At 42.3% G+C, this 14,647-nt stretch overlaps 1 protein-coding gene across 5 annotated transcripts in view; it reads left to right on the plus strand.

The window, feature by feature from the left end:
* mfn1 (mitofusin 1) overlaps positions 1 to 14,647 on the plus strand; it is a 43,429-nt gene that overhangs the window by 13,867 nt on the left and 14,915 nt on the right. For all 5 annotated transcript variants that reach the window (XM_033031280.1, XM_033031281.1, XM_033031279.1 and 2 more), the window contains 8 exons: positions 566 to 690; positions 3,246 to 3,354; positions 4,089 to 4,196; positions 5,629 to 5,782; positions 6,083 to 6,150; positions 10,850 to 10,971; positions 13,053 to 13,179; positions 14,369 to 14,473. In XM_033031280.1, coding sequence (XP_032887171.1) covers positions 566 to 690; positions 3,246 to 3,354; positions 4,089 to 4,196; positions 5,629 to 5,782; positions 6,083 to 6,150; positions 10,850 to 10,971; positions 13,053 to 13,179; positions 14,369 to 14,473 — 918 coding nt within the window. The remainder of the gene's footprint in view (positions 1 to 565; positions 691 to 3,245; positions 3,355 to 4,088; positions 4,197 to 5,628; positions 5,783 to 6,082; positions 6,151 to 10,849; positions 10,972 to 13,052; positions 13,180 to 14,368; positions 14,474 to 14,647) is intronic.

Raw genomic sequence — 14,647 nt, forward strand, 5'->3', positions numbered from 1 at the left:
CTCTAACTATTGTATTTGAGCTTGAGTTGATCATATTTATAATTTGTATTATCTGATTGGATGGGATTGGCCTGGAATGAGTGGATGTGGAGAGGATGTTTCCAGTAGTGGGAGAGTTTAGGAGCAGAGGGCACAGACGGGAATGTACCTTTAGGGATGTACCTTTAGAATGGAGATGAGGAATTTCTTTAGCCAGAGGGTAAAGAATCTTTGGAATTCTTTGCCACAGACGGCTGTGGAGGCTGTGGTTCAGTTGCCTTATAGTAGCTGGGAAGATTACCCCCCTCAGATGCTGCCTGACACGCTGAGTTCCTCCAGCACTTTGTTTTTTTACATAGCAGAGTGTCCAGGCACTTGCATCATCTTGGGAGAGATGCTTTATATTTCATATTCATTTTTTCATAAAGTAATCTGGATACTAAACTCTTCCCACTTGATTACAGTCTATTTCTTTTTCTCGATGCTATCTTCCTTCTCGATCGCATTATATATCGCCAATGTTTTTGTACAATATGCATCAGTGTGACAGTGTAATGTGCAGTACTATATATCTCTGTGTTTACAGACTGTGAACCAGCTGGCACATGCTTTACACCAGAATGAGTACTTGGACGCTGGATGTCTAGTCCGTGTGTTTTGGCCAAAATCGAAATGTGCTCTTCTTCGGGATGACTTGGTATTAATGGACAGGTCTGATAAGTTCAAAATCATTTGACATTGATGTAAATTATAATTTTGTTGATTGCTCAATTGCTGCACAGCACTCTTCTCATCATTTGAAACATTCATGTGGTATCCGATTCTTCTCTTTGTGGATTTTGAAGCCAATTGTGCAGCTGTAGCGTTCACTACCGACCTTGAAGAAAGCTGTTAGCGATGGAAATTTCTGCATTTAGTTGTGGATCTATGCATAGGCATTCTCCATAAGTTGATGGTAGACAAAAATGCTGGAGAAACTCAGCGGGTGAGGCAGCATCTATGGAGCAAAGGAAATGGGCGACGTTCTTGCCATAGACGGAGAACAGAGAAGGTTCACCAGACTGATTCCTGGGATGTCAGGACTTTCATATGAAGAAAGACTGGATAGACTCGGCTTGTACTTGCTAGAATTTAGAAGATTGAGGGGGGCTCTTATAGAAACTTACAAAATTCTTAAGGGGTTGGACAGGCTAGATGCAGGAAGATTGTTCCCGATGTTGGGGAAGTCCAGAACAAGGGGTCACAGTTTAAGGATAAAGGGGAAATCTTTTAGGACTGAGATGAGAGGGCTGGGCGGGGCGGATGAGACTGGGCGGAAGTCTCAACGACTTCCGCCCAGTGGCACTCACCCCTGTCATTGCAAAGTGCTTTGAGCGGCTGATCTTGGCTCACCTCAAAGCCAGCCTCCCCCCCACACTGGACCCCCATCAGTTTGCCTACCTGACCAACAGGTCTACAGAGGACGCCATATCGGCGGCCCTACACTCTGCCCTGACCCACCTGGACAGCAATAACACGTACATCAGGTTGTTGTTCATTGATTTCAGCTCTGCCTTTAACACTGTCATCCCCGCCAGCTTGATCACCAAACTCAGCGGACTTGGCATCTCCACCTCCCTCTGCAATTGGACACTGGATTTCCTCACCAACAGACCACAGTCTGTTAGGGTCAACAACCTCACCTCCTCTACTATAACACTGAACACCGGCGTGCCACAGGGCTGTGTGCTCAGCCCTCTCCTCTACTCCCTCTTCACCCATGACTGCATCCCTAAGAACACCAACGCCATCATTAAATTTGCCGACGACACCACGGTGGTAGGACTGATCAGTGACAACGACGAGTCAGCCTACAGGGAGGAGGTCCAGCACCTGACAACCTGGTGTGCCAACAATAACCTCGTCCTCAACTCCAAGAAGACGAAGGAAATTATTGTTGACCAGGAAGAACAGAGGGGGCAGACATACCCCCATCCATATAAACGGGACTGAGGTGGAGCGCGTCTCCAACTACAAATTCCTCGGGGTACACATCTCGGAGGATCTGTCCTGGTCCCTCAACACCTCCAAGCTGATCAAAAAGGCGCAGCAGCGCCTTTACTTCCTGAGGAGGCTCAAGAAAGCTCACCTGTCCCCCCAGATCCTGACCAACTTTTACCGCTGTACCATCGAAAGCATCCTGACCACCTGCTTCACGGTATGGTACAGCAGTTGCACCGTAGCGGACAGGAAGGCACTACAACGGGTGGTGAAAACTGCTCAGTACATCATCGGTGCCCCGCTCCCTGCCATGGATGCCCTCCACCGAAAACGGAGTCTGAGACGGGCCGGGAAGATCATCAAAGACCCCTCCCACCCTAACCATGGACTGTTTGCCCTCCTCCCATCAGGGAGGCGGTACAGGAGCCTCAGGTCTCGTACTAGTAGGATGAGGAACAGCTTCTACAACAACACTATCACATTGCTGAACTCGGAGTCCCGCCGATAGATTTCTCCAGTCTCTCCGTCCACATTGTTTGCTTATTCTGTATTTTTATTTCTATATTGCACTATTACTACGGACTGACGCTAAACTGCATTTCGTTGCACCCATACTTGTATCTGTGCAATGACAATAAAGTTGAATTGAATTGAATTGAAGAAAAACATTTTTTACACAGAGAGTGGTGAATCTCTGGAATTCTCTGCCACAGAATGTAGTTGAGGCCAGATCATTGGCTGTATTTAAGAGGGAGTTAGATGTGGCCCTTGTGGCTAAAGGGATCAGGGGGTATGGAGAGAAAGGTGGTACAGGATACTGAGTTGGATGATCAGCCATGATCATATTGAATGGCGGTGCAGGCTCAAAGAGCAGAATGGCCTACTCCTGCACCTATTTTCTATGTTTCGGGTCGAGACCCTTCTCCAAGAGGAGGAGAACTTCTTCAAAGTAGGCATACCTTGAGGAGATTTCGCAGTGGAGTAGATGAAATGTTTAAGAGGGAACTGCAGATGCTGGAAAATCGAAGGTGGACAAAAATGCTGGAGAAACTCAGCGGGTGAGGAAGCATCTATGGAGCGAAGGAAATAGGCGACGTTTCGGGTCTCCAAGACCCTTCTCCATAGATTGATGGTGGATTTCTCTATGACATTGAGTTTCAAGACCCTCTGCAATTTCTGCATTTTTGTTTTCCAGATATTAATTTGTAAAAATTGCCAGTGCATTTTAGTAGAATTTCAGAGTGTATGTTGTGTGCATTTATGTGAACCGATGTTATCTTCTGCAGCCCTGGTACAGATGTAACCACTGAGTTGGATACCTGGATTGACAAATTCTGCCTGGATGCTGATGTCTTTGTGTTAGTCGCGAATTCAGAATCGACACTAATGCAAACGGCAAGTGAATACTTTTTATTCTTGGTACAAAATCAGACAAATATTGGGAAGATTTTTCGTTTAATTATTCCCAATCTTTTTTTTTTCAAACTCTGTTTTGTGGCGCATGTACGAATGAATGAATATATAAAATTTAGCAGTTATTGAAAATTAGACAAATTATATAACTATAACTCGAGATAAAAAAACTATATAAAGAACGGATAAAGGCCCCTCCGACTTAATCTGGAACTAAATCCCTCCAGAAATCGATCAATTTTAGACAATTTTATTGTCACATGTGCATCCGTACAGAGAAATTCCTTTTTTTTTTTGTAAACAGGTCAGTAAACTCTTGCCAAACCCAAGTACGATCCCTGATTAGTACACGTAGAAATGGTCCATTGAGAACCGCATTCTAGAGTCGCCAGGATTTGGCATCAAATTCAAAGTCCAGCCCGATCCCGGCTAAAATCATTAGTCAGGTTGAGTGTTTAGTTATCATATGTACGGACAACGGAACATTGAAATCCTTGCATCCATAACAGTCCAGTAGACACAATACTTACTCAGGTGGCATAGCGGTAGAGTTGCTGCCTCACAGCGCTAGAGATCCGGGTGCGATCCTGACTACGGGTGCTGTCTGTACGGAGTTAATACATTCTCCCTGTGACCATTTTGGTTTTATTGCGAAAGTTGTTGTGAATTTAGGAAATTCAGCACAATTTTTAACTGTTCGATTATGTTGCTTTCAGGAGAAACAGTTTTTTCATAAAGTTAATGAACGACTTTCCAAGCCAAATATTTTCATCCTGAATAATCGTTGGGATGCTTCTGCTTCTGAGCCAGAGTACATGGATGAGGCAAGTCACTAATGGACAGTGCTTGTAATCTGTTCTTAAATGGTCATGTCTGGATATGAGACATTGCTGGCTAATGTAGCCTTTAATTAAATGTGTTTAAAAATATATATATATTCATACTTAAATACCAAATTGAAAAAATGTGTAGTTAGATTACTTGGAGAAACAAGAAATTGCAGGTGTTGAAACCTGGAATAAGACTGGTATTTTATTTGCTCTGGTATTTTATTTAATTCACATGTTTAATCAATAATGTTTTATTATTAATGTTTAATGTTTCATGTATCATGCTTAACTGTCACTATGTCATGTTGTCACTTGTGGGCGGAGCACCAAGGCAAATTCCTTGTATGTGAATACTTGGCCAATAAACTTATTCATTCATAAACCTATTCAATAAAACAAAGCGCTGGTGAGATTCAGCAGATCAGACAGCCTGGATGATGTAATAAAATGGTTAAGAAGGGTCCCAACCCGAAACGTCACCTATCCACGTTCTCCAGAGATGTTGCCTGACTCGCTGAGTTACTCCAGCACTCTGTGAAACGTCACCTATCCATATTCTCCCTAGATGCTGCCTGACCCGCTGAGTTACTCCAGCACTCTGTGAAACGTCACCTATCCATGTTCTCCAGAGATGCTGCCTGACCCGCTGAGTTACTCCAGCACTTTGTGTCTATCTTTGGCATAGCTTAATTGCTTGCCTTAAATAACATTGTAAGCCACTTCATTTTATTTAATTTGTGCTCCTGAATCGATTGGAAATGTTTATTCGTTTGGAAAACCTTACTATGAAAAGGCAAACTTTATCAAAGTGTTCTACACTAACAGTCTAGTTTGAAGTTTCAAATACAGAATAGCTATGTTTCATTCATCTGCCATTAACTAGGAATAAATTCGAAATAACTTGTAGAAACAAGGAATATATTGCAGATACTGGTTTTCAAGAAAAGACACACAGTGCTGGACTAACAGAGGGTCAGGCAGCATCTGTGGAAAACATAGATGGCGTGTCTGGTTCGGATGTTTCTTCAGACTGTGAAGAAGGGTCAGAGTCTGAAGAAGGGTCCCAACACGAAATGTTATTATCCATGTTCTCCAGAGATGCTGCCTGACCCGCTGAGTTACTCCAGCACTCTGTGAAACGTCACCTATCCATATTCTCCCTAGATGCTGCCTGACCCGCTGAGTTACTCCAGCATTTGATCTTTTTGAAATAACTTGTAAATATATGTAATTCATGCTCCTGAATCGATACGAAGCATCTTTATGGTTGTAAAAAGCCCTACCGTGAGAAGTTAATGCAAGCTGTGTCAACAAGTACTCTACTAGTTGCTGTGAATGCACATGTATATGAAAAAATAATAATAATTGCATCTATTTTCTGTTGATATTGCTGAGCCATGAACCTGTGTTTTCCTTGGTATACTAGGTACGGCAGCAGCATACTGATCGCTGTGTAAACTTCCTGGTGGCTGAACTTGGGGTAATGGACTATGCACAGGCTGAGAAACGGATCTTCTTCGTTTCTGCCAAGGAGGCTGTAAACGCCAGGATTCACAAAGCTCAAGGGATGCCAGAAGGGGGTAAGTTTCTTTAATAATGAGATGACCCAACACTGAAGGTACTAGATAAGTGTTATGTGTTATCAATTTTGGTTCAGTGAACCATACAGGTTTGCCTGGAACACATTTCTTTATGGAAAAAGTCCTTGCCTATTGACTTAAAGCAGTCAGTACTTGAGAGTTATTATTATTTTAACATGGATTATAATCATCTAACTGTCTGATTTGTGATTACAAGATTTGTAAGGGTTTTTTTTTTAAACCTCTCCCGTATATTGGTCATGAGAAATGTGGCAACACCTTGTTCCATTTGATTTGCAGGTGGTGCGTTGGCAGATGGATTCCAGGCTAGGCTTTTTGAATTTCAAAATTTTGAACGACAATTCGAGGTATACAGTGGACAGTTATCTTTTACTTTGGCCCCCAAAACTATAATAATAGTTTACTTTGGCCCCCATAACTATAATAATAATAATTTTATTTCAGTTTCTGGTTTGTGTCAAGAATAGAGCAATCTCTAGTCTGTTTCCAAAATAGAGTAATTTAAAAATAATTCAGGTGCATGTTTACGTTGAAATATTTGGAGTTAAAAACCTGTGTGTTGGTTCGATAACGATGCAAGCCTTGAAGTTGTGCTTCATTCAAGCGATTGGCATTGCTTCCTCAATAGGCTCGAGTTGTAGCTTTAGCTTCCTGGAGAACTAACACAGTAAACTGATATTTTAATCACATTCTACTTTTTTTCCAATTGAATTTGACAGACACGGCCTTTTAAATATAGTTTGATTTTGAACAAAAGTAATTCAAAATGGTTTTCTAATTCATGTCAGTATACCCAGCAGGAAGATGGAAATTGTGGGGAAAACTAACAATTGAAGGCTGCTTCTGGTCCCTAGTGTCTGAACATAAGACTGTAAATAACTCCAATGACATTCTGTAAGCAGTTTATATTCTTGTCGACTGTCATAAACTAGCAATTGCAGTTCCTTGGTATTACATTGTTCTTGAAGACAATTCAGCTTTTCTGTTCTTTCTTTCCAATACCTTTCAATAGAAGGAAAAATTTGGTATTTTGTTTCTTACGTGAAGCCCAATGCAACAAATGTTTAATTCTGTATTCTTCAAGGTGCCTGATACCCAGGCACTGTAGACAGAATATACCTGGCATTGTTGATCTTAAACAAGATGTATTTACAATTTCCATTCTTCTTTGTAATAAATATAGAAATTGTTGATTGTTAATAATCATAGAAATTGATGATCAGTATCTTGCCTAACCATGTCTCAGTTTCTCTTTGAGAAAATTCTTCTTCCCTACAGCTCTACCCTAACAATGTGTGTATTTTACGTGTCAATTTTTTGTGTTCATTGCTGAAGTCTAGACCAGCTTCGGCGAGGTGCTTTTACCTATGATGTTTTACTTTCTGTTATCTTATTCTTATTTTCATCTTTTTGTTCCTCTCAAATGACATTGATCAGGTGTTCTTCACTTCCACTAGTTCTTGCATCTCTCCTCTGCACTAGGAACACATTTGTGAGATGGCTTAAAGATGGGCCAAAAGCCAAGTGGTTATTTCTTCATTTCATTCCTTTTTAGATTATTTAAGTGTAGTCTCAGTTAAAAACTCTTAAGTTATCAACCTACATTTCTTTTTAGGTTTATTATTGTCGCGTTTACTGAAGTACAGTGGGAAAACTTTGGTTTGCGTGATATCCAGTCTGATCAGATACTGAATTGTATGCAGTCGTCAAACTCGAGTCCATTAGGTGGATCAAAGGGGGAAGATATAGAGTGCAGAATATAGTTCTCAGCATTGTAGCGCATCAGTTCCAGAGACAAAGTCCAAGTCAAATGGGGTAGAGGTGAATCGGACAGTACCCCTTTGTCGCTCTAGCAGAAAAATAATGTATTTAAAATGAGAGTGCCAAAAGATCAAATTTCTATTTTAAGTTGTTAACATTTATCCTTCTGGTCCAGTGCTGACCATGCATTGTCAGCATATCTGGCCCTGTTCTCACTGTGCTCCAGTGCATGCATTGCTCTTGTCTGCCAGACACATTCCCAGCCATGCACCCAGCTGCACGTCTGCCACACTCCTAATGCTGGCGGTCTAAGGGGTGTTGCTCCGAGGCTTTTGCTGAGATTAGATGGACAAAAGACACACAGATGAGTGTGACCAGCCAGTAAGGCCACGGTCACCATCTTCTTCAATGTCCCAGCACAGACGGGGGATATGGTGTGTGAAGATTGTGGACCAGGGCCTTAAAGCTGACCTCTTTGTCTACTGGGCAGCAATGGTCCCTGCACTGCTGCATGTTTCTGCGTAGGCACAAAATGCTGGAGCAACTCAGCGGGCCAGGCAGCATCTCTGAAGAGAAGGAGTGGGTGACCCTTCTTCAAACCTATCCATGTTTCTGAGACTTGGACTATCAATAGCAGATACTTCAGAGCGCTGTAACGATAACACCAACACTGCCTGCATTACATCCACTGCCAGGACAAGTGATCCAATGTCAGCATTCTTCTCCGGCCCAATACTCTGAATATTGAGGCGCTAAATTCACTCAATATAGAAACCACTCAGCAAGTCAGGCAGCATTCTCTGGAGCGCATGGATAGGCGATGTTTTAGGTCAGGACTTCACTCCGATGGGCAAGGCATATCTTTCACATGGCCAGCACCAAATGCCTAAACACCAAACCTGAATCGATGCCTAAAAGTCTATTTCAGGCTCTGTCACAAGAAGAGATTACCAGGTGAAGATCAAAGAATGTTTACAAAGGGTATATTAGGAAACGGGTAGGATCCCAACTGACTCTCGGCCTCTCAAAGTGGAGAAGGAACATCTGGAATGGAAGGTAGTTAAAGGTAGAAGGAGAGATGACTTCAAACTATTCAACTGCCTCGTCATTCCGCGCCTGCCTCACCCGTTGCTTTTGAACCCCAAAAGAATGAGTAGCAGCAAATCATCCTCAATCCTGAAGGGCTTGTAAATCGCATGAATGCACTTCTTATCCAGTGGTTGTCAAATGTGTGAAATTCTGATGCATAAGCAATTTAAAAGTAAAGCTTTCATTAATATAATAAATGCAGGGTTGAAAGAAAAACTTGATAAGACACCTACAGAGTCCTCCATAATGTTTGGGACAAAGACCCATCATTTATTTATTTGCCTCTGTACTCCACAATTTGAGATTTGTAATAGAAAAAATCACATGTGGTTAAAGTGCACATTGTCAGATTTTAATAAAGGCCATTTTTATACATTTTGGTTTCACCATGTAGAAATTACAGCTGTGTTTATCCATAGTCCCCCCATTTCAGGGCACCATAATGTTTGGGATACATGGCTTCACAGGTGTTTGTAATTGCTCAGGTGTGTTTAAATGCCTCCTTAATGCAGGTATAAGAGAGCTCGCAGCATCTAGTTATTCCTCCAGTCTTTCCATCACCTTTGGAAACTTTTATTGCTTTTGTGCCAATGAAAGTCAAAGAAGCCATTATGAGACTGAGAAACAAGAATAAAACTATTTGAGCACCTCCAAAGAAGACACCCAGCAACTGGTGATGTCCATGAATCGCAAACTTCAAGCAGTCATTGCATGCAAAGGATATGCAACAAAATACTAAACATGACTACTTTCATTTACATGACATTGCTGTGTCCCAAACATGGTGCCCTGAAATTGGGGGAGTGTGTATAAACACTGCTGTAATTTCTACATGGAGAAACCAAAATGTATAAAAATGGCCTTTATTAAAATCTGACAATGTGCACATGTGATTTTTTTCTATTACAAATCTCAAATTGTGGTGTACAGAAGCAAATAAATGATGGGTCTTTGTCCCAAACATTATGGAGGGCACTATAGTACAAAGGAAAAAGTTAGAGACGGGTGAGAATTGCCAAAGTATGTTTAAACATGGCTTTGAAATGGATGAAAGAGAAAAACATAGACAGCAAAAGTGCTGAAATTTTCTGTGAAGCAAACTGAAGATGTTGTCACGCTAATTAGAAAGCCATCCGGTGGTCAGAGTATGTAACTGTATCAAATGTGAAAACACAACGCTAATGACAGAGTTGTGGTGAGGCATAGATGGGGTCGTCGTTCAGAGCCCTATTCCCTGGATGGGAATGTCAAATACCAGAGGACATAGCCTTAAGGTGAGAGGTGCAAGGTTTAAAGGAGATGTGCGGGGCAACTCTTTACACAGAGGGCACTGAGTGGTGGGGTTGGAGGCAGATATGATGGTGGTGTTTTAAGAGCCGTTTAATTGGCACAGGGATATGCAGGGCACGGAGGGATATGGACCACGTGCAGGCAGATAAGAATTGGTCTTGGCATCATTGTCGGCACTGACCTTGTGGCCGAAGGGCTTTACTGTTCTATGTTCTGGTAAGAACAAATAGGGAATGTATTTTTTATGAGATAGTTAATTTTAATTGTCCCAGTTGTGACATATCACCTGAGTTACAGACAATAGGTGCAGCAATAGGCCATTCGGCCCAGCACCGCCATTCGATATGATTATGGCTGATCATCCGCAATCAGTACCCCTCTCCTGCCTTCTCCCCATATCCCCTGACTCCGCAATCTGTAAGAGCCCAATCTAGCTCTCTCTTGAAAGTATCCAGAGAACCGGCCTCCACCGCCCTGAGGCAGAGAATTCCACAGACTCGCAACTCTCTGTGTGGAAAAAGTGTTTCCTCGTCTCCGTTCTTGCTCGAAGCTTCCATAATGATCACCACACTCTGCACGAGGAAGCCCAATTTAATCGCCTCGGCCACTAGGTCAGACCTAGTCCTCACCCCCTTTACGTATTATCAGCAATGCTTTCTGTTATTTTACACTGGTATATAATTTTAAACACATTACTGTGAATGCAGATCTCTGGGCCCGCCTTGCTGCTGACTGTTTGCATTTATGATTTGAGTTTATAATTTAGTGCTGTGTGTTCTGTTGAAGTTTCTGCACCTTTCTGTTGGTGACCAGCAGCAAGTCGGTCTCTGAGCAGCTGCGCAGTCATTGTACAGCGTGAACAGTGGCAGGTTCACAGTAATGTGTCCCCCCGCTTGGCCCTCGCAGGAATGCATCTCGCAGTCAGCAGTGAAAACAAAATTTGAACAGCACACGATCAGAGCTAAACAGATCATTGACACTGTGAAACAAATCATGGACTCCATCAATGTCGTTGCGGCAGAGAAGAGGTAAGCCAAGGCCCCTGGTGGCATGATTTATGTGCACGGGGTTAGCTTGGGAAAGCTTTATCACTGAGGAATGTTGAGGCGGAATGCTAAATATTTAATTAATTGTTGGGGTGGAGATGAATTCCATGAAGCATTAAATTTCATTTCAGCTGTTACAGCCGAGCCAATCTTGCTGCTCCTCCACCTGCCTGCTCATCCACAACAAAATTAGAAAATGTCCAATATGTCATGATATCAGTAATACAGCACAGAAACGGGCCATTCGGCCCAACCTGTCCATGCTGGCCAAGATGCTCCATCTACGTTACCTGCTTGTGTTTGGCTCCTGTCCTCTAAACCTTTCCATTCTATGTACCATCAAAATGTCTTTTAAATGTTGTTATAGTACCTGCCTCAGCAACCTCCTCTGGCACCTCGTTCCATACACCCACCTCCAGGGGAAGCAATTGTCCCTCGGGTTCCTATTAAATCTTTCCCCTCTCACCTTAAACCTCTGGTTCTTGATCCCATACTCTGGATAAAATACTCTGTACATTCACCTCATATTTTGCTTGGGCAGTTTAGACCCCAGCGGTATGAACATTGACTTCTCCAATTTCAGGTAGTCCCTACTTTTTCCTCCCCTTCCCAGCTCTCCCTCAGCCCACTGTCTCCGCCTCTTCCTGTCTTCTTCCCGCTCACCCTCACATCAGTCTGAAGAAGGGTCTCGACCCGAAAAGTCGCCTATTTCCTTCGCTCCATAGATGCTGCCTCACCCGCTGAGTTTCTCCAGCATTTTTGTCTACCTGTACATTCACCGTATCTGCTCCCCTTATGATCTTATATGTCTTTACAAGATCACCCCTCAGCCTCCTGCCATCCAAGGAATAAAGTGTAAATGCTGGGCTTGTGGAGCTGAGCTTGCACTAAGTCCAACATGATCGATCTTACTGATCGACATGAAAATGTGTGTGAGGATGTGTTGCAGTGAGGATATTTGCACTCTGCAACAGGCCAAAGATAACACGAGGAAGCCAATTAATGAAAACTTAGTAAATGGAGGTTAAGGTGGGAAACGTCTGATGCCAATACGCAGAAGCGTTCTGTCAATGAAGAGATGGCAGAGGGATGTAGGTGATCTTGTGAATGAGTAATAAAGCATTTAGCTGGCAAGTGCAACAAGTGGTTGGCCAATGGCATGTTAACCTTAATTGCAAGAGGGATGGGATTTAGAAATAAGGAAGCATTGGCACGATCGCACAAGGTGCTGGCGAGGCCACACCTCGTGCAATACATACAATAAAATGACAAAAACACACAAACACAAATTTAACATCCACCACAGTGAGGCCACCAGGCACCTTCTCACTGTGATGGAAGGCAAAAGTCTTAAAGTCTTTGTCTCTTCCCTCCTTGTTCTCCCTCTGCACAAGCTTCCATCCTTTTATTTAAGAAAATTGGAGACCAGTACTCCTCTAAATTGGGCATTTTGCGCACCTCCATGTTTTAATTGCCACTCCATTGACGATACTTCCAAACGGTCTTCTTCTTCGACATTGAAATTCCCTTTCTCCTCCAATGTACTTCTTAAAACTTCTTTCTTTGGTAGCGATTTTGGTCATTTATCCAGATTGATCTGAAACTCAGTTTCAGATTTTAGCTGTGAAGGTTCTTGTGAAATGGCTTCAGATGTTCAGCCCCATTGAAGATATTTCCAAGTGTCCGTTCCTGTTGCAGATTGTAACCTGTCCATCTGCAGCAGGAATTTCTGCCCATATTTAAAGAAGAGCATGTCGGGAGAGGTAGTCTTTAGTTATTGATAAGGCCGGCAGAATGAAAGTTTTATCTCCAAATTCTGTGGTGAAGGATCAATCTGTTTATTTAAATATAATGGCATCCCTAGTTGACATTGACAGCTTGTTTTTGGAGAATGGGTTTTGTGAAAATTGAGGAACCCCCCCCCCCCCCCCCCCCCAGCTTAATATGGGATTCAACAGCGAGGGTACTGTACAATGGTTTGGGAGAATTTGTACGAATTGAATTAAGAGCAGATATTCCCGAAACTCGATGATAATTTAACACAAAGGCGTCTCTGCTGTCAGAGTGTTTTCACTGGAGGAACGCGAGGACCACCTCGACCGGCTGGAGTTTGTACGCAGTCAACTGACGTTCCTCTCAGAGGATTGTAAGAGAAAAATCAAAATGGTGACAGAAGAAGTAGAAGTGAAGGTGAGAACTTCCCTCATCAGTAAATGTTGTTAGCTTTTCAGTTTGAGTTTATTGTCACCAATCAATCAATCAATCAATCAATCAACCTTTATTGTCATCTTGCAAAGCAACAGTTGTACAGTGCAAAATGAGAAGACGTTTCCCAGGGAATACCGGAGCATCGCACATGAAACTTAAAACATTTCACACATAATAACAGTAAAAACAATCCAGTCCCTGATGAAACACGTGTACCGAGGTACAGTGAACAGCTTTTGTTGCATGCTAACCAGTCAGCAGAAAGACTATACATGATTACAATCGAGACGTTCACAGTGTACAGATACATGCTAAAGGGTTATAACATTTAGTGCAAGATTAAGTATGATCAAAGATAATCCAAGAGTCTCCAATGAGGTAAATAGTAGCTCCGGACTGCTCTCTAGTTGTAACTATTACACTCCATTTTATCTTTGGTCATTTCTGAGATTAACCAAAATATTAAAACTAAATAACATGTTTTAAAAACTTGTTATACATAAGTCCCCTGATTGAAATTGTATCTCAAAACGATTAAACTCCAATAATCTGCTTTCCAACTATTCAGGAATTCTGATAGTTCCTCATCTGGCTGACTAGGTAATGTTCACAATAACTTCAGACTTTAGAGATACAGCGCGGAAACAAGCCCTTCATAGGGGGCAGCATGTACAAACTCTGTAAAGACTGCACGTGTAGTTGGGATCGAACCCGGGTCTCTGGTGCTGTGAGGCAGCAACTCTACCACTGTTTAAGAATGAACTGCAGATGCTGGAAAAATCGAAGGTAGACAAAAATGCTGGAGTAACTCAGAGAGTGAGGCAGCATCTATGGAGTGAAGGAATAGCTGATTTGTGCTCTGATTTGACACTACCACTGTGATTTGAATCTGAGTTTACTGCGAAATGTATTACAGTATTATATCATCTCCTTCACCCCCACCCCCCCAAAAAGTAAATTAAAATTGTGTTGAAATATTAACAGAAAATTACATACAATGGTCTAGAAAATCTAATAGTCAGGCACCAGCCATGGTCCTGAGCAGAAGCCATTTGTGTTTTGGGGATTACTTATAAACTTTCTAAGTTAAACTATTTTTAACAGTCTTGTAAATAATTAGGAGGAGCTCACTTGGAAACAGTTTGACTGTTTAACACGAGTGTTATTTCAGGTTTCGGCTGCAATGACGGATGAAATCTGCCGCCTCTCTGTATTGGTCGATGAGTTTCGGGGCGACTTCCACTCTTCTCCTTCAGTCGTGAAGTTTTATAAAAACGTAAGCAAACAAATTAATCGATGGTCTATAGCATGTGGCCTCTTGTGAAATAAATTCAAATGTTGAGTGAAAACAGACACAAAGCTGGAATAACTCAGCGGGTCAGGCAGCATCTGTGGAGAACATGGATAGGTGACGTTTCACAGAGTGCTGGCGTAACTCAGCGGGTCAGGC

The sequence above is a fragment of the Amblyraja radiata genome, chromosome 13 (assembly GCF_010909765.2).
Source record: "Amblyraja radiata isolate CabotCenter1 chromosome 13, sAmbRad1.1.pri, whole genome shotgun sequence".
NCBI lineage: Eukaryota > Metazoa > Chordata > Chondrichthyes > Rajiformes > Rajidae > Amblyraja > Amblyraja radiata.